Source organism: Acanthopagrus latus, chromosome 12, assembly GCF_904848185.1.
Source record: "Acanthopagrus latus isolate v.2019 chromosome 12, fAcaLat1.1, whole genome shotgun sequence".
In the NCBI taxonomy this organism is placed as follows: Eukaryota; Metazoa; Chordata; class Actinopteri; order Spariformes; family Sparidae; genus Acanthopagrus; species Acanthopagrus latus.
This window is the reverse complement of record NC_051050.1, coordinates 19,078,159-19,094,104: the sequence shown is the minus strand read 5'-3', so window position 1 is coordinate 19,094,104 and position 15,946 is coordinate 19,078,159. Positions and strand designations below refer to the sequence as shown.

Here is a 15,946-nt window from a genome sequence, read left to right as displayed (position 1 = left end):
GCGAATGACTCGTTCTCCGATGCATTTTTCTTTTCTAACAGGCTTTATTCAAAACAGAACCCACGTTTCCAAAATGACTGCAGACACTTGGGAATAAAGAAAAAGCAAAGGGAAAACAATGATTAATTAAACTTAAACTTTTTAATCCAACACCACAACAATTTCAAAGACGGATAATGTGATTAAAGAAAACTGTCAAAACTGGTAAATGATCATGATAAATTATGTTATATATATATATATATGTGGGAATAGTTTATACTCCAAACTAAGTCTAGAAAATCAACCTTAATTATGTAAAAACTCAAAGGATGCAAAACAACGTTGGATTGTCCGCAGCATGTTTCATTTTGTGAATGGATAGCTCAGTATAAATAGCTTCTCATGTCTCATTTGGTTCAACTCATATCCAGTGAAGGATAAACGGGTCTGTCCCTCGGGGCAGGAGGAGATAAACAGCACAGAGGGAGGAAGAGGAGCGAGGAAGAGAAGAGAAAGGAGAAGTGTTTCCACAGAGAGATTCTTTTGTGCTTCATCTGAATGTGTAGCTCTCATCATCGTACTCCAGCTCGTCCTCGTTGTCCTCCCCCAGCTGTCCGTACCGGAACTTTCTGTAGACGGTGCCGTCCTGGCCCATGTAAACAATGTCCTCGTCTTCATCGTCGTCGTCGTCGTCATCCTTACTCCCCAAGCGGCGCTCGCCAATGTCAACCAACTCAGCCTCCTTGAACCGACCGCCGGAGGAGCTGGCGCGGCCGCCGTAGCTCGCGGAGGAAGAGGAGCTGTAGCCGCCGATTCTGCTGCCACCCCCGTAGCCCCCGCCAGAGCCCAGCTTCTCATAGCCTCGGGGAGGGATGTCCGGGGGCGCACTCTTGGAGCGGGAGTGTCTGACGAGGAAGACGACAGCCACCAGTCCAAACACCAACAGGATGCAGGCGATGATGAACACTGCCAGGTTACCGCTGGCCTCCTCTTCCTCCTCGTTCCTGAACGCCAAGTTGGTGCTGAGGACGCACACGCCTGGAAATCCCACAAAGACAGAAAGTTTAGACACCGATGTCCTAGTTTCTGTTTTGTCTAAATAGTAAAGCATTTCTTCTGCTCGATTAGTCATTCGTTGCTGACTCCAGCTTGTGTTTTTCCAGTTTCTCATCCAATTGCCACAAACAGAAATCAATGTTAACACGTGCTGGTGTGGCTCTAGCTGTAACTGAAGTAATCAAATAAATGTAGTGGAGTAAAAGGTGTCCAACAGTGTTCTAGGTGTGCAATCCTCACCCAGCGAACTGCTTCTTTACACCTAGTGCCTACATTACCCACAATGCAACTTTGCCACTGAGTGACATCACTGGGAACAATTTATCAGATGACATGCAGCTTCCTGTGGAGCCACAAACAGCCTTTAAACAACTTTTTTCACATATGCAGTAGTACTCCCCAAGACCTGTTAACACACTTTAATGTGTGAAACTGGCGGAGTTGCCCTTTAAATGCTCAACAGGCAGCAGCAAGTGACTTTCAGACTTTTCCCCCAGGGTTTCGCCTCGCAGGCTATATATGACTTTCTGCTGCTGAGAAAGGGTTAACTGGTTCTACAAAATAACCTTTTTTTAGTTCAGAAGTTAAACCTTCAGATCAGTCGTCTGCACAACCACAAAATATGTATAAAACTTTTTTCCGAATGTCAGATTTGAACTGAAAAGAGACTCAATCCCAGTCACGACCTGCAGCCTACCTCGAGTCTCAGTGCAGTTACAGCAGTCCTGCTGCTGCGTCGAGGCCTCCTCCTCCGCCTCCTCTTCCTCCTCCTCTTCCTCCCCCTCATGGCGGCAACAAAGCAGACAGCGCCCTCCAGCTTCTAAGATGGCCTGAGATGGACACTCGGTGCAGTTGGCTGGACCGGGCCCCCGACACTCCAGACAGGAGCTGTCGCAGTCCTCGCAAGCGTGGCCTGAACCCTAATGAGGGGCCGGAGAAAAGGACTGATAGCGGAGAGACGACATACCCAGACACACAGCAACGGCAAGGATCTTACCTCACAACCGCTGATTCTCTGCTCCTGAAGACATGCAAAACATTTCTAAAAGTAGTCTTAAGACTTTAAGAGATGCGCTGCCTTTCAGCCTAATCAATTAATATGCATCTACCTGCCAGACAGTTTCAATTAGTTGCCTCACAGCACGAGCCAGGAGATTTATTTAGGAATCGTGACACAGTAATCACTTTCAGTCTGCGGCCTGAGATTTCTCCTGGTGCAGTAATAAGTTAGTCTAAATTACATTATATGATACCTGGGGCCAAAACATTATTAATAATTATTTTGGCGCAGCAAGGACACGGTGAGGACTTTTTAAATAAAAGTTGATATTGGCGAAATTAAAAACTTACCTTCATTACGGGGTAGCGGCCGACATCGCACATGGACTCACACACGCCGTCTGAGAGCAGGTACCCAGGGAAGCAGGAGTCACATGACTGGGAGTCTTCTCCTGCAGACAGGTGACAAGTGAAAGGGTCCATGTGAGACTGGTGGTGTTCTGCATCTTAGAATACCATTAGAACATCAAAAATCAACACTTAATCAAGTTTTGTCTGGTACTTACGAGCCGCACCACTGCACTCGGTGGCACGCTGTCTGCTGGAAATATTATCCACTACACTAAATACATGACTGAAAATACTCCCTCGACAAATACACTGTTTATTACTGTTTGAGTTATTTACTTACACCTTTACTTTTTCTTACCTTTACTTTAAATTTACTGACAAATGTTTGGCAACTTAATAAAAATGAGGGCTTACATTTATGACTTGTTTTTTAAAGACAGAATCAGTGTACCGAGCCCCGGTGCTGCCGCAGAGAGAGAAAATATATACCTGTACGGAGACCACATTTTCTAAAGTCAACGAAAATATAAACGCCTTTCGGTCTTTCTCCTGCTTTTCATGCAGTATTCATGCCTTTTAATCAGCTTCTCGATTTGCTGCACGTGTCAGGTGGATGGATTATCTTGGCAAAGAAAAACACCTCTGCTTTGCAACAACTTCAAATCAAAACCTGAGAGAAATAATCCTTTCGTGTGCACGGACAAAGTCTTTTAATTCAACTTGTGAATAAAGGAGAGCAAAAACTTGCGTGTGTACATTGAGAGCATATTGAAAAGATGTTTTTATACGTCATTAAAAATATTCTAAACCATTCAGTAACTCTTAGCTATAGAAGAAAGCAGCCTATCAAGGTACTTTGTCCATGCGTCAGGTCACAGAGCTTTTTTAAATTTGACTGATGGTAAGTGATTTCCGACAGCACAAAATAATAACACCTTGTCGCTTTTTTAGCTCTTAAGAGCCAACATCGTATGACTAGTCAGGCACTAAATCATTTTATATTGTTGTTGATCTGTGTTCAGCGTAATTCTATCAAAACAAAGAAATCGGGGTCTTTCAGTCTGCCTCTATTAAAGAGGACCAAACTGTCACACACATCTACCTTCACTGAAACGTCCATGTAATGTATTTCTGTCATCTGTCACTTATTCTGACATTAAGACTTTATTTGGATGTTTGGGTTCTCTCTCCAGTGTGACGTTAATGTAAACTAATAACATCGCTGAAGTGGACAGCTGTCACTACTTTAATAGCCGTCTGTGCTGATTGTGTGACCTGTGTGTAGGCCGGTTTTAGCCCCACTTCCACTTTATTTGTAAGGTTCGTCATTGATGGGCATTAACATTAAAACACCCTCTGCTCCTGACGGCCTTTCGAGTGGCCAGACAAGTAAACCAAACTCCGTTCTAAAAGCAGGTGTTTCATGGTCGGGACATATTTTTCACAGTCAAAACTGGAGTTACACTATCAGAACGACTCTTTTCTGATTTGCGTCGACCTACAGACACAATCGGCAAAAATGGTATTTACTCACTAACATCTGACAGCCCCACAGTTTCCCAATTGTTTTTTTTCCCCACTGTCATTACTGCTTTGGGGAAGTATAAACTATGGGACTATTTTTTTTTAATTTGGTGGCGACATTTTCACAATGCTTGCTGGGGAGACGTACCAGCACAATGTTGCTCCTGGTCTTTTTCATGAGATTTGTTGACTATAACACAAATACAGAATATTGCCCGCCTTGTTCTTTAACTTTAGATTAGATAAATAACTTTAATTGTTCACATAATTAGTCCTAGATTGTTGAAATGAAGGACACATGACACAATGAACCTGCGCTCTGAACATCGCACAGTCTGAGCAGCCCACGGCTTTCAAACCTGCAGTCCGTGGAGAAAACAAACATCAATAACTCATCGCCTCCGTGTAAATCTGCGTGTGTGTGTATTCGTCTGCATGACACGAGCTAACTGCTGAGTGGACGGCCGTACCTGAGCACGCCCTGCAGCTGGCGTGGCAGGGCTCGCAGGTCCTGTGCGCTGCGTCGTGGTAGGATCCCTGCGGGCACGAGGGGAGGCACCGGCCTTCTTTCCGCAAGTAGATGAGACCCGGGGGGCAGCTCAGGCAGCTGTCCTCGCCACCCCCGATGCACTCGCCGCAACTCGGGTCACACTTCTCGCACGTCCTCGAGGCCGTGTTTCCATAGTGACTGCGGGACGGATGGCGAGAAAGTTATGATAGATTACATTCAATTAAATTAGACGAGATTAGATGAGATTCTGTTTGTCCTCATAGGAAATTCCTCCCCACAGCTCCTCAGTCACATACAGCTATAAACAACAGTAACTACTCAGACACCACGAGAAGAGGAAGGCAGGCAAAACAAAACACTTCAGACAGACACGGGCTCTGAATGATAAAATTTAACTGATATTCTTTTTCTCACTATATGCTGAAAGTAAAGAGGGTGGCACGTCACAGGAATAAATAGCCTTTGTATCCCTTTCCTGTTTTCTCCTGAGTATTTAACTGCACCTCAATTTAACGGCACATTAATTTAACACTCTCAATCACTGCACCCCAAATAAAATCAGGTCTAATTAGCATTTTACAGGCCACATGAACGGCTATTTAAATCTCAGGCTAAATTAGCTTCTACCTCCAGAATGCACCCCTGTCCGGCTAACTAAAGACAAGCAGTGCTTTAGTGTCTACAGTGACATTACGGGACCAGGCAGATCTTTTATTAATGACAACCTCGCGCGACCGCACTTAATGTGATGGATGAGCGGCACAGCTGGACGGTGAGCAGGTTAAACTACCTGTGCTGGCAGGTCTCCACGCACTCTTTGCCCTCACGGAATAGGTGGGTTTTGCATGCGAGGCACTCGTGGCTGTGCCCTCCGACGCAGGACTGACAGGAAGGGTGGCACGGCTCGCATTTCTGCCCCGACTCGTCCTGGTAGTAGCCTGCTGGGCACTCTGCCACACAGGTGCCATCTGCACCAACAGACACATGTGAATACAACACGGCTGCACAAACAACAAAACGAACCGCAGAGGCCCAGAGAACCTCCCAAGACATGCACAAACTCGACTCACTGAGCAGGAGATGTCTCTGGTTGCAGCTCAGGCAGTGAGACTTGCCGGGACCCGAGCACCCGTGGCAGTACTTGTGACACGGATGGCACTCCCCGTCCCGGTCCGCGTACTGGCGAGGCGAGCACTTGTTGGCTGATGGCTGACAATGAGCGTGGCCGTCCAGCTTCTGATCGTCTCTGCAGCTGGTGCAGGAGCCGGCGTGGGGCCCAGAGCAGGTAAGACAAGAGGCATCACAGTCTGGAAATAAAAAGCCAAAGAAACAGGCTAAATACTGGATCTGATAGTCCAACAGTCCAATTATCAATCAGGCAATAGTATACACAGATTTAAACAGATCTAACTGACTGGATAATTAACTTTTGCTCGCTTTTGTGGCTTAAGTACATTTATTGCCAGAAAACTACTAAAGTATATTTACTGTCAGATATTCAAAACTTTTACTCAAGTACTCTTTGTATAGCTAACTTTCACTTATATATTTACTTTTACTCAAGTATGACATTTGTGTACTTTTTACAACACTATAATAAGACATAGTTAGTAATCTAATCCAAGTATCACAATATAAAAGTAATGCAACTTGATTACTTTCTGTACGTCTGGATTAGACTAGAACAAATGAACAAGTATCAGTAAGACAACTTTTATCTGCTCTTAATAACAAGTGTGTGTCCTCTTTAATTTTGTTAGTTATCCGCCTTTTTATTGAACGTGTCTGTAATTTAATTACATCTTTATTTCTGACACAAACCGTTTTTTCTTGCATCCTGATCATGTGTTCTGTTGCTCTACAAGCAAGCTGATAATAAACATTCACTGTACTCAGTAAACGACTTGAATAAGATATCTTTTTCTATCTTGTCTGTAATAAAACGCCTAACCTGCTAGTTTCTACCTATTTGCTTTTTATTGTTTTTACTCTGTGTGCTTTTGTTTGCCTGTTTTTATTGTTTTTTTTATCGTCTCTTTCTGCTTTTTGCCTGTGTTATCTGTGAAGCACTTTGCCTTCGGGTATGAAATGTGCTATATAAACACATTTTCCTTGCCCAGGAATGCCGATTAGGTTATCAAAGTGTGATCCATGAAAACGCTGTCTGCAGTCTCAGATGAAAATAAATATTAAAACCCCCCAGCCTGTCCATTCGCAGTATAATAATGTTCCTCTTCCCTTTAAATGTCTTACTGCTGGCAGCTACTGTATGTAGCAACAAAAGTGGGCATCGCCTACAACATTTTCCTGGGAGAAACACACCACGCTTTGTTTTTTTTTTTGTTTTTTTTGAATAACAAAACTAGAGCGATGTGTCTTTCTCTAGGGAACTGTCTCTGCCGTCACTGTTTTGTTTTCAAGGTTTGACAGCTGCCTGTTACCCGTCTGAAAAGCGATGCTATTTTAGTCTGAGTCAGGAAACGCACTCCGGCATAGTAGAAAATATAATTGAGAAGATGCATGAAGGACGCTCCACAGGACAGAATGTGTTGCATCGGCGGGGAGGAAATTAGGTTTTAGGGAGAAACTGATCACCTCTGAATATTTTTACACGCCTAAAAGAGTTCTGAATGTATAATATTAACAACGTCAGTGAATCTCAACTTGGTTGTGATCAGAGGAGTGCACTCCTGGCTCTCAAATTCTTCCTGAGTTAACAGAACTCGAACTTAATGTTCCCGCTGTACCTTTACATTCTCCTGTTAACGCGTCTCTATAGGTATGAGAGGGGCAGGCTGCCAGACATGCTCCATTATGCAGAGTGGCCTCCGGGTCTGCACAGGTATCACAGTCATTGTTGTTTGGGCCGTCGCACAAAGCGCAGTCGGGGTGGCAACGCAAACACTCCCTTTGCTCGTTGTCCTCAAAGAACCTCTCGGGACAGTCGAGCACACACAGGCCTTCGTGGAGAAAGTGATACTCCTCACAGCCTGCACAGAGAACAGCTTTCAGCGCTGAATGGAAGAACAATTTAGTGCAACTCTTTGTAACTATACCCTAAAGTCTTAAGAGAGGAATGCGAGAGGAAAGAGAAGTCTGGTGCACACAGTAGTCGGAGGAAAAACACAAGATTCCTGACATTGTTGTGACACACTGGAGTCCACAGCATGCAGACACGTTCACAATAACAATGGAACATGGTGACTGTTGTGAGCAAGTTCTTTTAAGCAGAACTCGCCCTGAGCGTGATGTCAGAGGAAAACGTCTGCCATGTGACTGTAGGGTACTGTGAATGCCCCCACGTTGACGTGTTCCAGTTTGGATCAAAATGGCGCTCGCCTACAGACATGTCGCTAGTGAGGCTAAAAATATCAAACGCCACACTTACAGGTCATAGTAACACAATGTGCAGAGAGCTATAGAGACCTAACACCACGTTCTGGATCAGACACGACAAGCTCCGGCAGCTCGTATCTGCACTGTGTGTCGGTACCTGTGCACGACCCGAGTGGGCTGCACTCCTGACAGGCTGACGGGCAGTGCTGGCACTCCCCGTCCCGCACGGTGTGCGCTGGAGGACACTCGTCCACACACTGGCGCTTGTGTAGGAGGAGAGGTTCTTCACAGCTGAGGCAGTGCGTGGCGTTCTTCACACACGACGCACAGCCCGCCGCACAGCTCCGACACACCTGGCCTGCAGGATAACCCCTGTGAGAGCAGCAGACACACAGATACAGGTACGCCGGGGTTATAATGCAGGTTTTTCTTTGTTTTCGTGCTTAACATCTAGATTCTGCTGAAATCACATCAAGCTGCTTAACAGACATACATTAGACACACCACTAAATGTACGTAAGACCATGGAAAGTATAAACTTGACATGTGTCAAGTCAGGCTGCTTATATTTCTTATTTTGTATCCAAGATGCTGTCATGAATCTGTGCTGCTGCTGCTGCTGCTGGGGTAAACAAGACAACTGACATTTTGCTCTGCTCTGCGCGCCTGTCTACAGAGGACCGCCAATAATTAATCCAGACAATCACGTAGTTATGAAGTATTGCTTTAAAAACTGCTCCACAGTGACAGTAAACATCAAATTAAAAAAGGCCCTCATGGCCAAAAAAACTTAAAAGTGGTCGTCTCGGCGCCAACGGAGCATGAAGGACCTCTTCTCTCAGCATCAAGGATGCCACAATTTAATGGCGCATAAACATCAAGCAGGAAATGTCAAAATCATGGCCGTCAAAGACATCGCTTCACATTTTGCTTTTGGCTCTTCAGATCTTCCTCTGATGTTCCTCCAGTAAACACTTATATTGTGGAAGGATTAACAGACAAGACTAAAACTTGATTTAGGTAATTCAAAATTTGGGTTTCAATGATTTTGGCTATGATTGTTTTACGATGGGCGAATTGTATTCTTTTTTTTAACCAAAATTCTCCTGACATTAAAAAAAATGTTCCTGGAAAATATTTTTGGGAAGATTTTTTTTCCCATAATGTTAAACTGAATGAAAAAACAAAAACAACAACAACAACAACAAAATGTTTAACTGCCACACCCCCCCCATTTAGTTTCACAAATGAAAAAAAAGAATTCACTTTGGAAACTGAATGGAAAAACTGATTAAAAAAAAAAATAAAAAATTAAATGCCAAAACTCCCCATTATTTTAAAATCTCCTGGAAAAAAGGTTTTTCATTTGCTTTCACATATAAAAAAAAGTTCCTGATTTTATTTTCACTTGATTTCACAGAGAAATAGAAAATTAAAAAATAGAGAGATTATCTTGACAAAACCCTTTTGCACCAGTTTTCATAAACACAGGAGGGAAAACAATTTATATCAGATTTTCGATCACCAGAAGAAAAAAAAAAAAAAATCCTCACTTGCCTTCGGCGCTTCTGCACATTACCACTTTCATTATGTATCTATGTTATTTTGTTTTTTCATTCAGTACTCAGGTCTAAATTATAAATGACATCTCAACTTCCTGATTAAATAATGTACATGACTATGAAACAAAAAACAGGACAGGATGAACCCTTCACCTGACACACTCCTGGACACACTGTCCATCCTGCAGGAAATACTGAGCTTTACGAGTGCTCTGACAGCGGCTGCAGCGCTGAGCGTCCACACACTGTAAACAGCCTGGAGGGCAGGACTCGCACACGCCGCTCAGCCGGCTGGCGAAGAAACCCCCCGGACACTTTGACACACATGTTTGCTGTGTGGTCAGAAACCGGCCTGGAGGAGGGAGAAAGAGCAAACATCATCACCGCTGCGGCTGCAACCAGGAAAATATGAAACTGCTGTTGCGGGCTACGTGACTGACTGACTGACCTTGTGCACATTTCGTACACTGATTCTTCTCTTCTCCAGAGCAGGACTCACAGGACGGGTGGCAGTCCTCACACGCTCCGTCATCTGGAGGTTGAATAAATGACACGGTCATAACAGCAAGACACAGCATGAGGGAAACTGATCACTGATCCAGGATCATTATAGTACGCATCACTGTACAGGCTAACGATGGCACACATTCTCTCCATCCATCCATTAAAAAGCAGAAAAAAATATTTCTGGAAGATATATTGCAGCAATAGTGCTGGTCGTCCAATTCACATGGCCTATACTTTGACATTTTGACAAACAAATGTTGTCAAGAGTTGAGCTGAGAAGACTTATACTACTGTTTGGGTGCTAAATATGAAGTCAGAGCTAGCAGGCAATTAGCTAGTTTAGCCTAGCTACAAACACCTTTAAACTGTACCTATTAACATTTTGTATCTTATTTTTCTTCTTTTACCTTTTATTTCAACATACATTATGATGTCTGATCTAGAATTTTTTTTCATAAAATAATTTCTTATTTACTTACATACATGTGCAAGTTGTGGTTTTAACTTTCGACAGACCCAGCTAGCTATTTCCCCCTTTTTTCAATAGCCTGCTAACCATCATATTTAGCATACATACAGTTCATATTTTCAACTTTCCCTCACATTTATGATGTACAAGTGACTAAAATATTGAGTCATGATGTGTTCAGGAGCCATTTCAGCATCAAATAAGTGTTGAATTTTGTGCCTTGTCTCCAGTCCACTGTAAAGATTTAGTTTGACATTGGAAACATGCTCATTTGCTGTGAGGATTGAAAAGCACTCTCTTGTCTGCATGCTAAATATAAAACTAGCGCTAGCAGCTAACTAGCTTTGTTCAGCAGAAACACTGGAAACAGGAGGAAACAGCGAGCCTGTCGGGTCAACAAATCTCTCAGAATTTCTTGAACAACAGCAATTAAAATAGCAGCAATTAGTAATAGTATGAAAACCCACTCTTCACAAACTAAATCAATTTGACACGAAGGCCCAGTGTCCTCCCACAACACATTGCTGTTCAAAGTTCCAAAGTTTTAGAATAACTTTACTTGCGTGTGTTCATTTTCAACCTTCGTATTAACCTATGTACTTTTCTCTGAGTTATTTCAGTTCCTATAATTAAGATGTCCAGCTTCACACTAATTACCATATGTTGTTTAAAGGTCTGTCCAACTAATTCCACGGAAGAGCTAAACGTTCGGCATATACAATCAATTATTTCAAAGTCCGTATCTGGCTGATGTTCGGTCGTTCTGACCGTCTTGAGCACTTAAGTTGGTGCAGGGTTCAGGGACGGTGGCACACAGACCAATTACCCTCCAAGATTTCTTTTCTGCCCCTGTGAAAGTGCCCAAATCCCTGATTCATTATGGGCAGACAGTTGGATTAGTGGAATACATAAGTATTAGTCTCACCGCTGCGAAAGGTCTTAATGGGACAGACCTCGTGGTCGGACACACACTCTCCGTTTTCCAGCGTCTTCGCCTCCTCACACGACAGGCAGTCATCGTCCTCCGGGCCGCTACATGTCACACAACCGTGGTGACACTCCTCGCAGTCGTTGGTGTCTTCGTCGCCATAGAAACCATCGGGACACTCTGAAACACAACTCCCCTCTGGGGAAAATAAGAGCCGTTTGTTTCTCTGGCTTCTGAGATCTGTGTTGTGTGAAGTCCACTTAGCAGGGCAAGATCATGATTTGAAGTACGCGTACTTTGCTTGAAGTGTATTTCCACTAATTTGCACATCAAAGTCTATTTCACAGGTCTTGTGAAGAACTACTGCATTAACGCTCCTCAGCTCTACTGGAGGTCAGCAGCTTTGCATTAGACGCTGCCGGCAGAACAATGGAAACTTATGCAGAACTGCCTGCAGTCTAGATGCATTGTGGGTAATGTAGGTCAAGGACAATAAAGTAAAATGAATGGAGTGAATAAAACAGCCTCTCATGTTGTGCTGCATTTATTGAGATCCGTTTTATTTTACAACAAAACCTGTGCACTGTAACATCTGTTGGATAATCTTTGTAATTATTTTTCATGCTCAGTGCTTGTACACACTTTATACTTATAATTAACAACATATTAGAGAGAAATGTTGCACTCTTAGTCCACTATGTTTATTTGACAGCTACAGTCAAGGCTGTGTGACCAATTGAGGATCTGCCCTGGGGCCAACGAAGACTTTACCGCAAGGCATTTACTATTTAGTGATTTGATTCATTGCAGTTTTGCTTGGTAATGTGCACTAATAAAGCACAGTATAAACTGAAATGACAGGAACTAACAGCGGTATCTGCATTTTAATTTGAGGTCCTCTCTGGTCCTCCTCTCTTGCACAGCTCTCAAAATCCAGTTGAATCCAGTTTTAATACCTCAGATCTGCGGTTTCCACACACCAAAGATCGAGCCAAAACCTCAAAGCACACCTGTATTTATATCTGTGCAAAATAGCCTCTATAACTCATGTTATCTAATCACTCTGTAAATATACACATATTTATCTTCTGGTGCCAAAAACAACATTACTGATGAATAATTAGCACAATGATTCAGGAATTCATTTGAAACGTAAAAGCAGCGACAAGTGTTTAAACCACTAAACTTAAAAAAAGAGGTGAAATGCTCTGCACGAGAAACAGTCAGTTTCATCCTCACCACTGGCTGTCGCTCAGGGCCCTCGATGTGTCACACTCTAATAATTCCCCCCCACCCCAATTCAAACTCAGAATTCTAATATTTACAAAATAAAAAAGGTAAAAATACAATCTCAGAAATATTTATTTTTCCCATAACTGAATAAACAAGCTGTTCTCAGAGGAAAATAAGGTCCCCAGATCACTGTTTGAAGCTTGAAAGGTGGCAGGGTCCGCCACTCATAAACAAAGCAAAACGGTATGAAGATGTGTTGTCCTTTAAGGTCAGTTTGTTTGTTCAGTAATGAAAATGAGGAGGGATTGTTTACTTGATAAGGCATAAAAAAAAAGTAAATAAAGATCTTTCTCTTCTGATTCAAATGTCTTCCCTAAAACTACATAATGCACCTTTAAAAACATCTGTTAATATCATGCCATCATGTCAGTGTGTAATCAAAATATCTGGAATAACTTTGGAGGATAGATTTGGGAAATGAAAGTAGTTCCAACAGTGGGTTGATTTTGCCTCTGTTTACTCTAAGTGAAGGATCTGAATACTGCTTCCTAATTAATACACCATGTCTTCATGTCTTGGTGGAGGGGCCGTTTTACCTGATAAGAAAAGGTCGGTCTCACACCAGTAGCACTCGTGTACATCGCAGCTCACACAGTTGTCATCGCACGGAACGCAGGTCATGTCCTCTTCCACGCTGTATGTCTTCGCCGGGCAGTTTTTGTAGCAGCCATCCTGAAAACTGATAACAAAAGCAGCAGTCTATACACCTGCAGATCTCCCTCACACAAACACACACACACACTGTACTCTCACAGCAAAAAAAAGGTCCCTTTTTTATTCTAGCATGGCAGTGAACTGAAAGGCAGAGCGGGTGCAGAGAGGCGAGATCACACATGGAGACAGTGAGGCACACAGCCTTACTTGTAAAAGCCCTCAATGCAGGACAGGCAATGCCTGGGGTTATCTGTTGAAAGCAGACAAAAAAAAACTCAGCTCTCCTCTTTAACTGCAACTACCAGGAAAAACTCCTGAACACGGTCGGCAACACACTGGGAGGAGAGCTCGCTCTGCTGTGGGCAGCGTTCATTTGGGCCTCTGAGCCGTGACTTACACAGGACGCACTTCCTGCAGCCCTCCTCGCAGGCCATGCAGTCGTCGTAATCTGGATCCTCCACCTCCCCTGGGAGAAGTAAAGGGAACGCAACCGTCAGAGAAAGTGGAAAACATTTTGAAAAAAAAAAAGGCGAGAGGGCAAATGATGGACAGGTGTGACAAAACACTTTACAAGGTCATCTCTGACACTTAAAGTGCATTAACGCGGTGTCGGAATAATCACGAAACTCCCCCGGAGGGTTCTCAACTGGGGGAATTCTCGTGAACGTCCCCTGAAGTCAGAACAACAAATCAGCAAGTCAGGAAACTACGAAGCCTCACCTGACTTTCCATCTGTCAGTAATGACTGAATCGTAATGTTTGGTTGAATTTATCCTCTAACAAGCTCAACAACACTGAATTTTGAAGCAGACTTCTCAATATGACAACTGGGTCCATCCAAGCAGCATGTGAGAACTCCTAAATGACGCTGTGAGCCTGTTTACCTTCTCCACACTCCAGCTTGGCACACACTCCGCCGGACACGTAGTAGGATGAGTTACACTTGAGGCAGTGAGTCGGGCTTGTGCAGAGCCGGCAGTGGTCCGAGCAGCGCTCGCAGCTCCTCTCTTTGGTGTGGTAGAAGGCCTCGGGGCAGGCGTCCAGACACTGGCCTGTGTACAGGTAGCGCTCCATTCCAAACTTGTCTGGAGGAGAAACAGAAAAATCGTGGTGTGAAGAGCGGCGATGTTGAACTTTGGCTGAACTTTGGCTTCGTCAACTTCCCAGCACGGAACAGCAGACAGCACGAAGTCATCCAGCAGCGGGTGAACAGAGTGCAGCAATTAAAGCTAAAGAGACGAATATTTCATCAGAAGTGAGTGGAGATCAGATCAGAGACAACCACGGAGTAAATATTGGTGTGTGATGTGCTGCTCTCGACTGTCTCATGTTTGTCTGGTGCATTTCTGATGCTGAACTTGACACACATGAATAAAAACTAATAGAAAGGCAAACTCTTCTCCTGGCAACTGGAAAGGAGTCGATCACCTACTTTTAACAGGTTAACCTGTCTTCAAAATACCTGCATATTAATGCACATTTTGTAGAGGAAGTGGTACACACACACACACACACACACACACACACACACACACACACACACACACACACACACACACACACACACACACACACACACACACACACACACACACACACACAAACAGTATATACTGTATACGTGCTCGTTCAGGCCTCACCGGTGTCACAGCTGGTACAGTTGGCAGCTCCTGCATCCACACAGGTGGCGCAGGTGTGGTCACACAGGTGACACCGGCCACCTGACCGGAACTTGCCCTTGGCACACTCCTCCACGCAGCGGCCGTCGTCCAGAGCCCTGCAGCCGACAGCGGCGTCACAAAAAACACTTTTTCAGCTGCAGCGCCGCAAAATCAACATGAAGACATGAATTATGTCTATGCAAATGAGCTGAACTCATTTGCATCCCAGCAGGTAACATATGGCAGAGTTACACAGATGAAGCTGAGCGTGTTGACACAGGGGGAGCAGAGGGAGGGCTGGTGATGGTTCGTTAAACTGAGAGGCAATGTGGGACTTTTAGATACTGATGCTGATTAGTCGAAATTCTGTACTGCATACATATGCATGCATCCATACATCCACACAGATATAAAGAAAAACAATAACCCTAAACTATTCCTACTCCTAACTAAATACAGTAAATGTCTTTTGTCATAGATTGGTAATTGGTTCAATTTTCTCCTGCCAAATGAGGCGGAAAGAAACAGACTACGAATGGCAATTTTTATGACTTTTTCAAATTCAATCAAATCGAGGAAACAATCACAACTTCCCAAAGTGACGTCTTTAAATGTCTGACTAAAAGTCCACAATCGTACTCAGTTTAAAATTATACAAAGACAAAGAGACGTTGGAACCATAGAGGTTTTTTTATTTCCCAAAACAACTTTGTGGACAGATTCATTCACTATCGTAACAAGTGTTAACAGTGTTGGGGAGTAACTTGTTATTACAGTAACAGATTACCGTGATTATATTACGTTTCCCTGTAATGAGTGTGCAAGAGTTCACAGCTTCAAAATGAGCGATTATATTAAAGTTACGTCATTAGGTCTCGCAGCGTAAATACAATTAGATTTTCTTTCTTTACTCATGTAAAAGTAATATAACAAGTAACGTGACCAATTGCTTTTGATACCAAATAAGAGATAAAGTATTGTTATTACTTTTTAATGGAGAAAATAAATAAAGAGTACACTTCCTGAGTAACTTGCTCAACACTGGTTGTTGATTAGGACTCAGTTAAAGGACCAGTGTGGAGGATTTAGTGACATCTAGTGGTGAAGTTGGAG

The 15,946-nt window shown here is 43.4% G+C and overlaps 1 protein-coding gene across 3 annotated transcripts in view; it reads right to left on the bottom strand.

Annotated features, from left to right (window-relative positions):
- Nucleotides 1-30: 30 nt before the first annotated feature.
- Nucleotides 31-15,946, bottom strand: part of pcsk5a (proprotein convertase subtilisin/kexin type 5a) — a 31,639-nt gene continuing 15,723 nt past the window's right edge. For 2 of the 3 annotated variants that reach the window (XM_037118058.1, XM_037118059.1), the window contains 16 exons: nucleotides 14,813-14,949; nucleotides 14,057-14,257; nucleotides 13,570-13,638; nucleotides 13,380-13,422; nucleotides 13,055-13,197; nucleotides 11,223-11,423; nucleotides 9,770-9,853; nucleotides 9,475-9,673; nucleotides 7,917-8,131; nucleotides 7,171-7,413; nucleotides 5,494-5,730; nucleotides 5,214-5,391; nucleotides 4,383-4,600; nucleotides 2,389-2,489; nucleotides 1,736-1,958; nucleotides 31-1,020 (listed from right to left, as the gene is read on the bottom strand). In XM_037118058.1, coding sequence (XP_036973953.1) covers nucleotides 533-1,020; nucleotides 1,736-1,958; nucleotides 2,389-2,489; nucleotides 4,383-4,600; nucleotides 5,214-5,391; nucleotides 5,494-5,730; nucleotides 7,171-7,413; nucleotides 7,917-8,131; nucleotides 9,475-9,673; nucleotides 9,770-9,853; nucleotides 11,223-11,423; nucleotides 13,055-13,197; nucleotides 13,380-13,422; nucleotides 13,570-13,638; nucleotides 14,057-14,257; nucleotides 14,813-14,949 — 2,980 coding nt within the window. In that variant the 3' untranslated portion in view covers nucleotides 31-532. The remainder of the gene's footprint in view (nucleotides 1,021-1,735; nucleotides 1,959-2,388; nucleotides 2,490-4,382; nucleotides 4,601-5,213; nucleotides 5,392-5,493; nucleotides 5,731-7,170; nucleotides 7,414-7,916; nucleotides 8,132-9,474; nucleotides 9,674-9,769; nucleotides 9,854-11,222; nucleotides 11,424-13,054; nucleotides 13,198-13,379; nucleotides 13,423-13,569; nucleotides 13,639-14,056; nucleotides 14,258-14,812; nucleotides 14,950-15,946) is intronic. The other variant, XM_037118060.1, reaches the window with a different exon arrangement.